This window comes from Poecilia reticulata, linkage group LG5 (genome assembly GCF_000633615.1).
Source record: "Poecilia reticulata strain Guanapo linkage group LG5, Guppy_female_1.0+MT, whole genome shotgun sequence".
In the NCBI taxonomy this organism is placed as follows: Eukaryota; Metazoa; Chordata; class Actinopteri; order Cyprinodontiformes; family Poeciliidae; genus Poecilia; species Poecilia reticulata.
In genome coordinates this window covers 2748746-2765166 of record NC_024335.1, presented here as the reverse complement: position 1 = coordinate 2765166, position 16421 = coordinate 2748746, and the positions used below count along the sequence as shown (strand labels likewise).

General features: G+C 40.4%; 2 protein-coding genes across 6 annotated transcripts in view; one reads left to right on the top strand and one right to left on the bottom strand.

The window, feature by feature from the left end:
* arhgef3 (Rho guanine nucleotide exchange factor (GEF) 3) overlaps positions 1-13085 on the bottom strand; it is a 27239-nt gene extending 14154 nt beyond the window's left edge. For 2 of the 5 annotated variants that reach the window (XM_008408339.2, XM_008408340.2), the window contains exons 1-3: positions 10461-10845; positions 7758-7820; positions 704-811 (exon numbers count right to left, since the gene is read on the bottom strand). In XM_008408339.2, the coding sequence (XP_008406561.1) occupies positions 704-811; positions 7758-7820; positions 10461-10610 (321 nt within the window). In that variant the 5' untranslated portion in view covers positions 10611-10845. Of the gene's footprint in view, positions 1-703; positions 812-2265; positions 4295-7757; positions 7821-10460; positions 10846-12946 lie in introns of those variants that run through there. The other 3 variants (XM_017304945.1, XM_008408341.2, XM_008408342.2) reach the window with 3 other exon arrangements.
* Positions 13086-13647: 562 nt separating this feature from the next.
* LOC103464319 (tripartite motif-containing protein 35-like) lies at positions 13648-15815 on the top strand. The gene is made up of 2 exons (XM_008408338.2): positions 13648-13885; positions 13966-15815. Exon 2 carries the CDS (start codon positions 13978-13980, stop codon positions 15352-15354), a length of 1377 nt encoding a protein of 458 aa, XP_008406560.1. The 5' UTR covers positions 13648-13885; positions 13966-13977; the 3' UTR covers positions 15355-15815.
* Positions 15816-16421: the final 606 nt, after the last annotated feature.

Below are 16421 nucleotides of genomic sequence, written 5' to 3'. Positions count from 1 at the left end.
GAGAAACGTCAGGTCTACCCTACAGGAGAGAATCAGGTCTACGCTACAGGAGAAACGTTGGACCTGTCCTGAACACAACATAATGTTGGATCATGTTTGGACAAAAAATCACTGCCAGATGGTCCAGAAATGGACAAGCATTTATGTCTTATTTTGTGTGCAAACAGTAAAAAAATAAATAAAATGAAATGAAGAAAAAAAAAACTTCTTTGCCTCATATATGAACATGTTGCATATAAGCAAGATAAAATGAATATATTTTAATACAGCATTTATTTTTATATAGATTTTTAAAAATACAGCATTAAAAATATTAATGATTGGGGCGGGGTTTATTTATAAAAACATAAGTGCTGTCCAATGGGCACACATCAACCAACCAATCACATGTCAATGATGAACTGTGATGTCATTGTTTTTCATCCAATGACTGAGAATCCACGTGGTTCTGCTGAAGCTCCTTTGCATATGCTAGGCTATTCTTATGCTAAGTAGAATGGTTAACACATCTCCCCCCTCCAAGGATTCCGCAATCGACAGATTTCGACTCCCGTGGGTGGTGAGACACTGAAAATGCAAACTGTCGATTGCTGTCGGTATCTGTCGCTGACTAGCTGCGTTCGCGCCAGAATACAGGGTCAAAAATCCCACTTTTCGCGCAGTGACTTTCAGTGAAAAGTGGAAACATCCGCTGGAGGTTTACCTGCAGAGTTTGGCCGATCCTCTTCAGCGAAGTGGCTCTGACCGGAGGCAGCAGGCTCGCCAGCGCCGCCACCCTGGGAACCGGTTTGCTGCGCTTGGTGCCGGACTCCTGGAGGAAAAACAGAAAACCGTCAGAGCTCCTGATTTCATCGCTTTAAGAGAAATCAGCCCTGAGCAAAAATGCTCTGTGACTATAAACCTTTGTCCAAATCTTTTTTCTGCTTCTTTTGTTATTTCTGTTGTTTATTTATTATGAATATTTAAAATCTCTTCCAGTTCCAGGTTTAAATGTTCAATAGAATTTAAAGTTTATCGATCTGTGAGAATGTGCTCTTGGCTTTACCGTTACGCTATTTGAAAATGGTCTTAAAGCAACAATACTATCATTTATCGTAATAACTTACTGAGGCAATTAATCGTCCAGCAACATTTTGTATCATAAGACGACTATCAATACCAACACTTTTTATGATTTAAGTTGGATATATATTGAAATATCTGACCTTGAGTTTTTGTGGTTTCTCTTTAGAGTCATTTAGTTAAATCAGAGCTTAAAACAAGCTTCGGTTTCTTGCCGAAAAGTTACTTGCAAGTTAATTTTGTTTTATTTTAGGTGTAAGAAACTAGATAAAAAATACTTGGTAATATTTTGTGGTTTTGCTGTAAAGTTCAAGTTATATAATCTCAACGTTTTTGTAACTTATTGCGTTAGAATAAAACTTACACATGGATATAATAGTGTCTTTAGAAACAGTGGAAGTGGACTGAACACGGATCCTTGAGGGGCACCACAAAATTAGGCTTTCAGGTGAATCGTTTCTTTGACAAGAAAAACAATAAACATTTTCCACAGACGGCCGGCCTGCTCCCTGTCAGCAGTTTGTCCTGGATGTGATCGCAGTAAATCAATAGAAATATATAATAAGCTCTTCCAGTTTATGTTTTTGTTTTAAATTATGTCAAAAAAACATCTTTAATTATTCGTGTCTAATCCAAACAACAGACTCAAGAGATGACAGGTAAAAAGTAGAAAAGAAACAGATAAAAGGTCATAAATATGAAAAATATTTAGAATAAATAAGCGAAAGAAAGAAACAGATCAGATTATAAGAGAGGATAGACACTGGTCCATCAGACAGATATGAATAATTTCTTACTTAAAATGTTTGGAGGAAAACTTGTTTCCAATTCAAATACTTTACAAATAATCTCAACAAATTAGAAAAGAGAAAAAATAGACACAAAAGAGCATCACAGACAGCATAAATTAGAGCTAAATAACATGGAAACAGAGGAAAACTACAATGAGTAAATGATAGAAGTAGATTTGACAGGATGTATTTAGAGAAGAAAAACACAAAAACTATAAAATAAAGTTTGTTAGATTTTGCGTCAGATAAGAATAAAACCAACACGCCACTCAGTGAGCAGATCTAATGTGAACTAGAGGTAAATATATGTTGTTTTTCATTGGTGTGAAGCTTTAATTAACAATAAAAAGTGAAAATATCTTCGGATTCTGTGTGATTTCCACCACAGAGGTTGACTGGAGGGACGTCTTACCTCCTCCTGTTTCCCCATGTTGTGGTTCTGAGAGGAAAACCCAGAGGTCAGCAGGTGTCCCAGCACAGAACCGGGCCTCTGACCTGCCACCATGCTGACGACCCCGGACTTCAACAGGTGCCGTTAGAGCGCCACCGAACCATCACCCAGAGGCCGAAGGAACCCAGAACATCTGAGGACCCAGGAAAAGCTCCTACTGGTCCTCCAGGACTTTGTTCTGTTCAGACCGTCCAGGAAAAATGTCCGAACACGGCGTGAATCCTGAGATCGTCTGCTCCTCTGTCCAACCCCCGTCGGAGACACCGGGTCGCCCCTCCCTCACCGACGACGCTCTGGTTCTGCTCCACTTACTCAGCTCTGTGCCGCTCTGATTTCCTTCCATTCTTATTCTTCCTCCTAATTTCTAAAGCCTTTACCAACATTCTGCCCCTCATGAGGTCCAACCGTGTGTTTTGCTCTTTTTCGTCCAAACTGTGGAAACATTTATAAACATCTTCTGTTGATGTCAACAACAAACAGAGTAACTCTAAAGCAATCTTTCTCACACTGTGGTGGTCTGCAAGGTGCTGCATGAGCATTAACCTGCTGCGTACAGCTAGCTTACCAAAGCAGTGTGTTAAAAATAATAAAAGAATAAGACCGGGTCACTCACAAGAGAAGCTGGTGGAAAGAAAGCAATGCCAGAAATACTTAGATAACTGGAAAAAGTAATTTCTGCAGGAATGTTTTTCGGTTTCTCTGAGTGAGTTGCTGAACTTTTGTTTTTAGAACAGAAGCAGAAACATAACATGCCACCAGAAAGCAGATCTACGTCTGCCAGGCCTGCGGCTGCAGAGTGTGATATAACAGGAACCAGGCCGTGAGCAGCGCTGCGCCCCACGTTGACTAACTGCATCCTAACATCCAAAATAAAACAATTACTTACATCGGGCTAAAAGGAAAGTTTTGTTTCTGCCAAAGCAACTCAAGTCTTTTTCTCTTTTATCATACTCCTATATAGCATGGAAATGTTGCTAAAGCACACACTTGTTTTAAAAAACTACTGCTTTTCTCATTTCCATGTCTTCCATCACTGAAATCCGCATTTTCAGAATCTGTAAATAACCCAATATAGCTCCAAACTAAACATTTTATTAGCAAACAAAGTATTTCGTTAGCAAGTTAAATATGTATCTTTCGATTAGCTCCAGATAAAATATTTAGGTAAAAGGCTACGATCTTAGCCTACCACCTAAAATGGCTAGCTAAATATTTATCTTGAAGCTAAATATTCAGTTAGTAAGCTGAATATCACATTTGCTGACACATTATTTTGCTTCAAAATAAGTATTTAGCTAACCTATTTAGCTCCAAGATAAATACTTACAATTTAGCTCTGATCTAAATATTTAGCTTGTCAGCTAAATATTTAGCAGCAGCCCATAAGTTACAACTGAGAGTTTATACTGGTTTCCATTGCCAGACAACATAGGCGACTGTAGCTCTGAATGCCACATTAATAAACATTTATTTAAATATATTTATTTATGTCAGTATTTTTGTCAGTATGACCTCAATTCTCAAGTCAATAGAGCTGATAGTAGAGCTGGTACTGGAGCTACTGGTTGTACTGGAAACCCCCGTCTGCTCATTAAAAGGGAGGCAGCGATGTGAGCCTGCAGGCGGCTGAAGCTGTGTCCTGCTTTTGTCCAGCAGTTTCCAGGTCGATAACTATGCTCGTTGTTGCCGTTATTAGTTATTTGGTGAGAACATGAACATGAGGTGCTTTCCATTTGTAGACAGAAGCATTTCCTGTCTTTACATTTATTTCCATAACTTAATCCCACATTATCAAACCAGAGATTCTTAAGAAATTCCCAAACTGCAAAAGCTGCGCTGATGTTTAGTTTTGAATGGAAAACCTGATGCTCTATTTACAAGTAAACAAAAATAAATGGATAAAGAGAGAGTCCAGAAAAGGTTAACTTAGGATAAAGAAATAAATTGCTTAGACGGGTTTTTTAAAAATAAATAAACATTGGAGTCAACAGCGAACTCTGACACTTCATGGTCGCTAAACAAAAGCAGCAGCTCCACCTCTGACTCAGCTCTATTATCTAAACGAAGCGACTCGTCTGCAGACGTTTCGGACCGACCCGCCTTGATCATGCAGATTTTACGACCAAACAGCTGGAAAGAAGCAACTCAAATGCTGAGCTTTACAACCGTGCAGTAAAAATCCGTGTTTGGAAGGGAAATAAAAGTGTGTCGCTGCCTTTTATTTAATATTTCTTCTGTCAGTGTGATCTTAGTTCACTGAACAACTTCGATCGCTGAGCATCTATAACGTTGGCCTGAGGGATTCAATTAACCAGCAGGACATGAAATCAATGGATCCAAACAGAAAACACAAAACTCATTATGATCACAATTTGTTCTGAATCTGCACTGAAAAAATAAGTCAAATTGAATTTAACTGAATTAAATTATTGTTATAAGCAGCAATAAATAAGTGCTATAAAAATAAATTGTTTTATCATTATAGTTATTATTTGTAGATTTGAATTATTGTTATAAAAATAGACTTAAATGTAATTATTATTATCATTTGTTCTAATTGTTATTTAGTGCTATTCAAGTAAAGTCAATTAATTATAATTATAAATTTTATTTCTATTATTATTATTATTATTATTATTATTATTATTATTATTATTATTATTACTTGTAGCTGTGAATTGTTGCTTTATAATAAAACAGAATAATAAAAATAATGTGTTGTTATTTGGTGCTGTAAAAATGAACTGAACTGAATACATGTAGACATAATATATGTGTATATACTATACATAATATACACATGTATTATGTCTATAATATAATTATACCTGTATAATTGTATTATATGTATATAATGTAATAATATTATCTACATAATGATATGTATATATTATTATATTGTAATATCACATATTAATAACATAAAAGTAGTAGTAGTAGTAGTTGTTATATAATATTGTATTTATTATAATATTGACCTTTTTATTAGCTTTGCTTGAGAGATGAGGCAAAAACTATTTAAAAGTTAATCAGGAGTTAAATGCTAAATATTTAAAAACACAAATTAAAATCCAACACAATTGATTATTAATAAAATGATAAATAAAACAAAAAAGAAAATGTCAGAAATATCTAAAAATATGACGTGATTTCTTCTGTACTTTGTTTTAGTTTAATCTTTATATTTTAATGATAATAATGTTGTAATTATAGTATATTTAACTTCTACATTTTTTACTTTACTGGTAGATCTTTAAAGAGACGGCATTAAATATGATCAGTGGTTTAAAACTTTTGCACAGAACTGTGAACTCGGTGATTGTTATTTCATTTGTAAATAATCTAAATGAGACCAACAAGTGTTTTTTCCTGATGTGACCTCTTCTGTATGGACCCTCCTGTCGTGACCTTTGACCTTTAGAATCAGATATCGCCGCCCGGTGTCCTGCAGAACACAATGGTTCTGTGCGTGATTCACTCGAACAATGGGCCGTAACTTATCCCAGGTCCCGTATCTGCCCTGAACAAAGTAAGACTGATGGCGTGTTTGGGCTGCTTGTCTCGCCGGAGCGTGCTGAGCCCGGTCCACTTCCTGTGCTGAGCCGAGCAGAGACGGGTCCACTTCCTGTGCTGAGACGGGGAACGCCCGGGAAGGCACGCCGACAAAAACACAGCAGGAGGGGGCGCGACATGAAGTACAGCCTGGTCATAATGTTCTGTACCAAACGTCTTGAGCATCATTTTAAAAAATACATTATTTTACTATTATATTATTACGTTACATTTATCTGTTGCTCCAAATAGCATTTGGTATTTAAAGGGTCAGTATTATGTAATTATGTGTTTTTCAGGCACATAGTGTCATTTTGTAGCACAATAAAGTAACTATGTCACCTTCAGAAGTTTTACTTCTTAATTTAACGCTTTGAAATTGGGCCTCTGTTTCTTTAAATCTCCTCCTCTTTCTGAAGCTCCGCCTCCAGGAAGTAATCACAACATGGCTCCTCTGTTAGCCCGTTAGCAACGTTCTTACCAGCGTTTCACGGAGAAGTAGCTCCTATAATGAGATCAGCAGCTCCACCAGGTGTTTGCTAATTGCTGTTGGCTAGTCTGAAGGAGCTGAGAGGGGAGGAGCTGCGCCTCGAAGGCAGATCTAGGTCCAGCCATGTGTTTTTCACATCTGAATGGTTGCCATGGAGATTAAAGGACTTGTCAAACATGCCTGAAAAAATTAAGGCAACACTTGGGGTTTATTTTTGATGAGGGAATAAGATTATAATTTAAAACCAATTTTAGATTATAATCCAGTGGTTCTTAACCTTTTTTGAGGTACCTAACCCCCCAGTTTCATATGCGCATTCACCGAACCCTTCTTATTCCTCCCTCCTCTACACACAACATACTTTGCGGTATTCTGATTTAGTAACGTAATTATATTAGCTGTGTTACCACCCCCACGCCACTAGAGGCAGTAGCAACCCCGAAAAGATGCGACTAAGAAGCAGATTTAGACTATAGAATTTGGTAAAAAGAGTGGAACTCCTTCAATCAGGGTTCCTCCGCAGCTCTGATTGGTTAAGCAATGTAACGTGATCCTCTGATTGGCTAAGCAATGTAACGTGATCCTCTGATTGGCTAAGCAATGTAACGTGATCCTCTGATTGGCTAAGCAATGTAACGTGATCCTCTGCAGGAGGTGATGGCAAAGCGGGACGTCATCACGACTTTACACAAGTGTGTTTTTACCTCCGCGGCAGAGGCTCCGCCGAACCCCTGAGACCGACTCACCGAACCCCTGGGGTTCGATCGAACCAGGTTAAGAACCACTGTTATAATCCAAACAGCCAGATTAATCCTGCTAATAAAACTCGACTGGAGGCGCTGACGCCACACGAAAAACACATTGTTTTTTATTTTTATAGAGCCACCATTTTGTTTTATCCTTTAGGTTTACGACCTAAATATTGACTGGAAAATTATGCAAAAAAATCCCAAACTTAATTTTCAACATATATATGTGCGTGCGTGCGTGCGTGCGTGTGTGTGTGTGTGTGTGTGTGTGATAATGTTTATGGTGTGAATACCCCATAAATCTTGGAGCTAAATCTTTCTTTGCTGTTACTTTTGTTTCCAGTTTTCATTATTTTCCTTCCTAAAAGCTTCTTGCCTCCTTTCCACTTGCTGAGGGACACAACTATGCAGCCGAGCAGCAGGAGCAAACACACAACAACAGCAACAACAACAACTACAACATCAAGGAAACCGGACGCCGTTCCTGTTTTCGTCCTGCATTTCAAAGGTGTGAACGATTCACTCTGCTCCTTCAGGAAGTGGTCAGACCTCTCAGGTCAACCGTTGTTCCTCAGACATCTTATTGGTTCTGGGGCTGAGAACGACGGTTCAGCATTAACCCGAGGCTGCAGAACCAAAAGGTTTACTGGGGATGAACTCACATTGATGTCCAGACTGCAGAGGCTGAGGGCGTCTGCATCTCTGCTGCTCTGCTTTCTCTTCTTCTGCAACACAAAACACAGGAAGCAGGACTTTAAGCACAGATATGATTTAAACCACCTTGTTTTCTTCATTTAAACCAAATCTTCTTGTAATTGGCAAATTTATGGAGGTTTTATTTGTGCTAAATTCATCTAATTAATCACTGAATGTTCATTACGTAAGTGTGAACTGTAATGTGAAAAGCAGGCAATTTTAGTGAATAAAGAAAATATGGTAACACTTTATTTTAAAGGGTGTGCATAAGACACATGAAGTGTCTATAAATAATGACACTTAATGCACAGTTGCTCTAAAAGTTGCATTAAAAGTCCATTAAAAATGCCAACTTTGCATTAAATTGTCATTATTTACAAAATCATGCAAAGTTGGCACTTTTAATGGACTTTTAATGCAACTTTTAGAGCAACTTTATATTAAAAGTGTCATTATTTACCGAATGACACTTTAAGACAACTGTTATAAATATTCATAAAGACTTCTTTATGTTCATGACGGGTGTTATGTCAGGCTTATGCACACGCCTTCAAATAAAGTGTTACCCAAACTATTTTTCCTAAAGTCTGATTGGATAATCTCAGCCTCCCTTCAGCTCATTGGCTGGTAAATATGAGGGAGCTCCTAATTGGTCCAAAAACCCCCTCAATACTCCAGCTAAAACTATTAATGCAAAATTCAATCACCATTCAAAAATGTTGCACAGAGTTTTTGCAACATTTTCACAAATCTGACCAATAAACACAAAGGAGCCTGTAACTTTAATAAAATATGGCCTGTTAAATCTCTGACCATGTAGTGAAGGAGACAGATAAAAAAATAAAGCTCCTCGACCTCCTCTCTGTGGTGCTCAAACCGTCTGACGCTCCCAATTAAAAACCACCAATCAGAGCCAGGAGGCGGGTCTTAGCGCCGTCAATCAACCTCACGTATGTGCTGCTCCACAAAAGTTGGTTCACCACAGCAAAGCCTACCATGAATGCTAAGGCTGGTTAGCATGGCCACTGTGGGCAAACAGTATTACTGGGTCATGTTGAGCAGTGCGTACATGAGCATGATTTACATCGCTAACATCCTCCTCCTGGCTCTGATTGGTTGTTTCTGACTGGAAGTTGTGCGTTTCTGCACACGGCAATGGTAACATGCGTCTTTTTCTGTTTTGTTTCAAAAAATGTGAACTTGAGTGAACAAAAAGGAATTCTTCTTTTGCACTTTGACGACTTTATTTTACTTTTATTAGGGGTGCTATTTTAAATAAGTAAAGTAGCAAACATTTTATAATGTTTGCTACTTTAAATTATCAATGTTAAAAATCCCTTTTCAGAAGGTTTTGTGCAGCAATTTCAAGTCTTGTGAAAAGACCATATTGTGGCAAAAATAAAGCTAAAAAAAACGTTAAACTGTTTGAAAAAGGAGCTGCAAAATCTGAAATTTTAGGCAACAATTGCTAAAAGCAAACAAAAAACTCTGCATTGCATTGTCTTCTGGAAGTTTGTCATATTAAAGCTAAACCCTCAAATTGGAAAATTGGAGATATTTCAATTATATCTTTGTTTTTCATGCAGAGTTTCTGGAATTTCCCTCCGTCGTCGGGAAACAAAGAATAAATTTACAGTAATGCTCCTGAGAATGACTAATCTTCATCCTGCACTAACAGCATTTCATTATTAAGGTAATAATCGCAGCTGACTCATATCGATAACAACTCTCTTCACGCCCTCAACATGAACAAGGACCCAAACTTCCTGTCTGCTGCCATGGCGACAAGGAGAGGAGAAAATAATCACATAAACAGCAGGGGGGACAAAAGAACAGAACAGAAGAAGAAGAAAACAGGAGGCAGAAGAAGAAGGATGTGATCGGTGAGACAATAGCGGGAAGTCTGCTGTTTGTTCGGAGTTGTGTCCCAGTTCTGCTGCTGTTACACAACTTTAACTGCAGAAACCAGAGAAGAAGAGCTTCTTTATCCCAAATAAGGTCAATCCACTTCCTGCAAACCTCTCCTGTTAATTATCTGGAATAATCTTAAACAGAGAGTCTGTTAAAATGTATGATTTTCATCCAAAATACTGCTTCTGATCACAGCTGCTAAAGAGAGCACATTCAGGTCTTTTCCCCCCCAACATGTCTTTACTGGCATCGGGAGGAGCAGTGCAGGTTTCATCCTGACCATGAAAAGGTGATAACAGGTATTGGATGTAGATTCATATTCAAGCATTTCCAGGCCATAAAAACCAAGCTAGATGAAAAATGTCCCATCTGGGCAGGCAGGAGAGGTGAGAGAGGTCCAACGGTTTCTGCACATGTTCCAGCTGCGGCAACAAAGCCTCACAATGGTTCAGGAGGACATTGTGTCCATATTTCAGAACAGAGCATCTGATTCATAGAAAAGGTTTTAAAGGATTTTATAAACTTCAGCAGGTGAAACTTCCACCCTTCCATCCATTTTCTTTACACCCCTGGTGCCCATCTCCAGTGGACGTTTCGGGCGAAAGGCGGGGTACAGCAAATTGAACTTATTTGTTATTTTTATTCCCGGAGGCTTTTCGTTTTGTCTCGTTACTTTGACATGAGAGAATAGAACATAAGAGTTTAATATGAGCCAACAGAAGAAGCTGAAGTCCATCCTGAGGCTCTGTCTGACTTACCCGATAGTAAACAAAGAGGCAGCAGCCCATCATCAGCACCAGATTTACTCCTCCACCACAGAACTTGTCGGTCTGCTGCTCCTCTTCCTCCAGGTCACCTTCTTGGTTCCCCAAAGTCACATCAGCTGTCCTCCCTGTTCTCCTCCACATACGCCATCCAACTCTTGCACCAACTTCTCCGTTATTCTCCTTCACAGTCACATTTTACTCATCTCCTTAAAACTGGACACTTATTATTCTTCTTCTTCCAGTTTGTCCCTTCAAAATGTCCTTCTTCTCCCAAATCGTGGTCCCGCTCAGTCCTTCTGTCCAGCCATGAATTTCTCCATCTGCTTTCTTGCCCTTCACCTTCTCCCTGAGTGGATCCACAGACCCTCAGGAACAGGAACCCCTTCACAATACGTGTGCGCGTCCACGCAGTTCCCACCGGACAAACAGGAAGTGACGGCCGCCGGGAGAAGAAACAGGCGTCTAAAATTAGGAGCTCCAGGAGACAGAGTGACACCAGAGGTAAAAATCACTGAGACACCAAGAGTCTGATGATCAACCAATCTTTCATTTCCAATTTTTTTAATTTCCAGAGACTCTTTGCTCTTATGCCCACTTCAGGTTACATGCTGGATTTTGTGATGTATTCAAAATGAATTAAGTTTCTCATAATAATTCCTAAGGGCTGCACAGTGGTGCAGTTGGTAGAGCTGTTGCCTTGCAGCAAGAAAGTTCTGGGTTCGATTCCCGGTCTTTCTGCATGGAGTCTCCATGTTCTCCCTGTGCATGGTGGGTTTTCTCCAGGTACTCCGGTTTCCTCCCACAGTCCAAAAACATGACTGTCAGGTTAATTGGCCTGTCCAAATTGCCCCTAGGTGTGAGTGTGAGAGTGCATGGTTGTGTGTCTCTGTGTTGCCCTGCGACAGACTGGCGACCTGTGCAGGTGACCCCACCTCTCGCCCGGAACGTTAGCTGGAGAGAAACCAGCAACCCTCCCGACCAACTGAGGGACAAGGGTATAAAGAAGATGGATGGATTAATAATTCCTCACAATTAGTGCATTTTGTACAATATTAAAATATTTACACTGCCTCTCTGTGTCTATAGAAACCATCCGCAGCTGCACTGGACTCTCTTGCATAAAACATAACACCTTTCATTTTGCTACGTTCTTTCGATACCACCCACCCATTTCTCCACAGGATGTCACCACAGTCCTCATCTCTTGTCCTCCACCTCTTTACTCTCATCCATCTTCGCCCTACATTCTTCACTTCTATCCTCCCTCCTCCAGGTACCACGTTCGGACTCCTAATGCCTCGTTTCCACTGAGAAGCATGGGTTGGTACAGTTTTGTAGGCTATTTTGACTGTTCCCAATGTAAAAGTGGCCCATACAGCTGACTGGTACCGACTTGTGAAACACTTCGCTATTCTGAATATATATAAATATATATACATATTATTTAGATTTTTTTATCTGGAACTGAAGTCCTGAATAAACTCATTTAGTGTAGGTCCAAAAAACCCTGGTACCATATGGTTAAGGTGGAGCCACTAGTGCCACACAACAGTATTGTGTCACATTTGTCATCACGCTACTGTGACGCTACGCTGGGTGTGAGAGTCCAACTGGTGAACACACAGGAGGTCTTTGATAAAAAAAACTTCATCTTAATCGCTATGAATGTTGGAGAAAGCAAAAAACTGACATCTGCAGTAACTTTTTTACCTTTGGCATCACTGTCTTTTCCTTTAAACAAATTAGTAATTGTTCTCTGGTTTTAATTTCACTTGAATTAAAAATTCACTGCCTTGCTGTGTTTTCCCGGTTTTTATTTTAAATGATAAGCGATTTATTGATTCAGTTTTCAAATAAATCCCAAATTGAGCAATTGATGTTGCAGCAAGTAAAAAAAACAACAACTAAAAGACAAAGTATCAAAGATTTAAAAAAAAATAAACAAACAAAACATACCAAAAGGACATGAAATACAAATCAACACATAATGGGAAGAATACAGCAGTGTATTTAATTATTGACGGACAATTACAAACACTAAATCAGGTGCAAGTCTCTGGCAAGAGCTCGTTTATTCTGATTACAGAAAAACAAATAAACAGATAAATAAAATACAATCACAATACAATTCAAATTCAATCAACATCCAGAGTTTCCACAAAGAAATCAAATTAAAATTCACAGATAAAATAACATAATAGCAAAAAAATGAATAAAATCTAATCCTAAATTAACATAACCAAACTGAAAAAAACGTAACACACAGTGAACACCAACGTCAGTCAGTTATAACGGCTCTTAATCATTAACGTTGGGCAGTTATAACCGTTACAGAGGTTATAAAAGAGATCAAGCCCACCACAAATGAGAACATTTTTAAGAGAAATAAAAATACTACAACACTACAAAACATTGACTAATCATTATATATTTACAGAACATCTCAAATGGCCCATAAAAGTTGCCGTTTATACTACCTGTGGATCACAGAGGAAGCAAATCGTAACCATGTATCTCTGGCAAGAGCTCGTTTATTCTGTGCTGCGCATGCCCAGAGCCAGGAGACTCGTTCTCCCTGTTAGACCCACAGCGGCACGAGAGCGCCCCCACTGGCAAGAAGATACATGCGCATGACAAATACGTCTATGTACGATAAAAATGACTTATCAACTTGAAACTTTGCGAGCTTTCTTAAACAAAATAATCTTTGCTGGTCCTTTTTTTGTTGATTGTCTGAATTGAAGGTAAACTTTAACTTATCATCCAAAATAGTCCCTAGATATTTGTAGTTTTCTACTCTCTCCAGTGTCTGACCTTCTGTTAGTTTGATTTGTGTTTCGGGGCTTCTGTCTAAAATCAATGCGCATGTCCTCTGTTTTCTGTGCATTTAATGAAAGGAAAGCTTTATCACACCAGTCAACAAATCCATCGACCACTGGGCCATGGGCCTCCTATTGTTAAACCTGAACCAGTGCAAGCACCAATTTTTATGTCTATAAACCACCTGTGTAAAATGCCCCAGTCCATAAATCAAACGCACCAATCCAATCAGTAAGAATCAAATTGTTCTCAACGAAGAGTTTTATTTAAACTATTTAAACATATTTATAGTAAAAGTAAAAAGAGCCATCCAAAAAAATTTGAAAGTAGACCAAAAAAAGTTGTTTAAATTTTGGGGTGTTTTTTGCAGTGTAACCACAAGATGAGCAGGAGGTGGCAGCAGTTCACCGTTTTTGAGTGTAGTTCCCTTAACACTAGGAAGCGATATGTCCCTGACCAATATGGCGGCCGTGTTCACGTATGGCTGTGGCGGGCTTCGACAAGACGTCACCGGAAGCAGCATTTGTTTACCTCTGGAGACCTCAAAGACTCCGGAATCGTAAACCTTGTCGCCCAACTGACTTTGTGAACTGAACGTAAGTTTATTTCAGACTGGAAAATAACTTTATTTAGAGCGAATAGCGGATCTAACTTCGTGTTTTTACATTTGCGTCAGGGTTACGACAACATGGCTTCAAATTTAGAAGAGGAACTGTCCTGCCCCGTTTGTCGGGACATCTTCAAAGACCCCGTCCTCCTGTCCTGCAGCCACAGCTTCTGCAGGGCCTGTCTGAGCAGGTGGTGGAGGCAGAAACAGATCCGGAAGTGTCCGGTCTGCAACTGCGACTCCGACCGCAAGGAGCCCACGTGCAACCTGGTGCTGAAGAACACGTGCGAGGCTTTCCTCCTGGAGCGTGAAGATGTCTGCCAGCTGCACTCAGAGAAACTGAAGCTGTTCTGCTTGGACCACCAGCAGCCAGTGTGTCTCATCTGCAGGGACTCCAAGCAGCACAGCGGCCACGTCTTCCGGCCCACAGCTGAGGTGGCGCAGGACCGCAGGGAGGCGTTGCGGAAGTCCATCATGCCCCTCCAGGAGAAACTCAAGCTTTTCACAAAAGTCAAGGAAGACTTGGGCCTGACCGCCCAACACATTCACTCCCAGGCCCGACTCACCGAGGCCAGGATACGGAAGGAGTTCAGGGTGCTGCAGCGGGTTTTGCGTGATGAAGAGGAGGTCAGGATGGCTGCGGTGAAGGAGGAAGAAGAGCAGAAGAGTCTGAAGGTGAACGAGAAGATTAAGGTTCTAGACGAAGTCATGGCTGCTCTTTACGACACCATCAAATCTGCAGAGAGGACGCTGAGATGTAAAGATGCTGCGTTCCTGCAGAGCTCCAGCGCTGCAGGAACGGAGCAGCAGCGCCCCCTGCCGGAGCTGCCCCAGCCGACTGCAGGAGCATTAATGGATGTGGCCAAACACCTGGGCAACCTGCGCTTTAATACCTGGAAGAAGGTCAAACACGTGGTGTCCCGTACGCCAGTGATTTTGGACCCAAACACGGCCGGACCGGGGCTTTTCATCTGTGAGGATCTCGCTGCGGTGAGGCGGGGAAGCAGACAGAAACTTCCTGGGAATCCCGAGAGGTTTGAGTCGGAGGGGATCATTTCGGCCTCCAGGGGCTTCACTGCGGGCATCCACTTCTGGACCGTGGAGGTGACAGACTGCAGCAGCTGGTTCGTTGGCGTTGCAGAAGAGTCGTTCAAAAGGAAGAAACCGATTCAGTTAAGGTCAGGATTGTGGGCTGTTTGTTTTTCCAAAGAAAAATATTCCTACTTGTCCCCAGGAGCGCCCGCCAGCTTCCACGTTACAGGAAAGCTGCAGGCTATCCGGATCCATCTGGACCTGGAGAGGGGAAAACTGTCCTTTACCGACCCAAAAACCCTCAAGCACATCTGCACCTTCTCACACAGCTGGTCTGAGAAAATGTTTCCGATCTTTAACGTGGGAGGCGTCAAATCGATGAAGATATTACCGTCAGAGTGCGGCGGGCCGGACGACGAGGAGTAGGACACCATTAAGTGGCTCATCCTAACGAACTAAAGCACATCAGGAGACGTACGGGAGAAAATGTTAGCCTTATGGAAACGGATGTATTTAGCAAAAATGCTATGAAAACAATCGGCAGTGATCAACAGCCGGATGTTACTACTGGTGTCAACAGCGAAGAAGAATTTTAGGATGGTGAATATGTTTTATTTTATTTTAGAACAATGTGCTGCTGGCTCCATCATAGTTCTCACAGCATCACGGTTTATAAACAGTTGTGCATCATTCCATCGTGTTGAATCCATAGCTCTAATGTAAAATGGCTGACTGTTTCCCGAAGCTCACGTTTCCGACTCCAAAATAGGCGGGGCTTGTTGTTCAAACCTGAGTAAGACAAAAACGTTTCCTCTGATGGCTAGTAGACGATGAGCGCTACTAGCTCATCGTCTACTATGAGCTAGTAGCTCATAGTAGACGATGAGCTAGTAGCGCTCATCGTCTACTATGAGCTAGTAGCGCTCATCGTCTACTATGAGCTAGTAGCTCATCGTCTACTATGAGCTACTAGCTCATCGTCTACTATGAGCTAGTAGCTCATAGTAGACGATGAGCGCTACTAGCTCATCGTCTACTATGAGCTACTAGCTCATTAGCTCATAGTAGACGAGCTACTAGCTCATAGTAGCTCGTCTACTTCACGGTTGGATGAATACATCTCATCCAACCGTTTAGATCAGGGGTGGGCAATTATTTTTTCCATGGGGCCACATGAGAAACAGAAAATATTGTGGAGGGCCGGCCAAAAGGCTGATCTCAATTCTGCATAATATTAACTGTACTTCTTTGTAAAAAGCAGTAAATAGCATTGTTTTGACAAGCTGGTAAGAGTATATGTTATAATTAAGCAATGAAAACATGAGGTTGCCTTCCAAAAAATGTAATTTATTCAAGCGAATTTCACAAATCAATGGAAAAGGCAATTAATCACTAAAACGGCATCATAAAAACACGCTAAACATGCAAATAAAAATAACCACAATACAATTAAAATCATGCACAACTAATCTTGAAGTCCGGTGTTCTGTCAG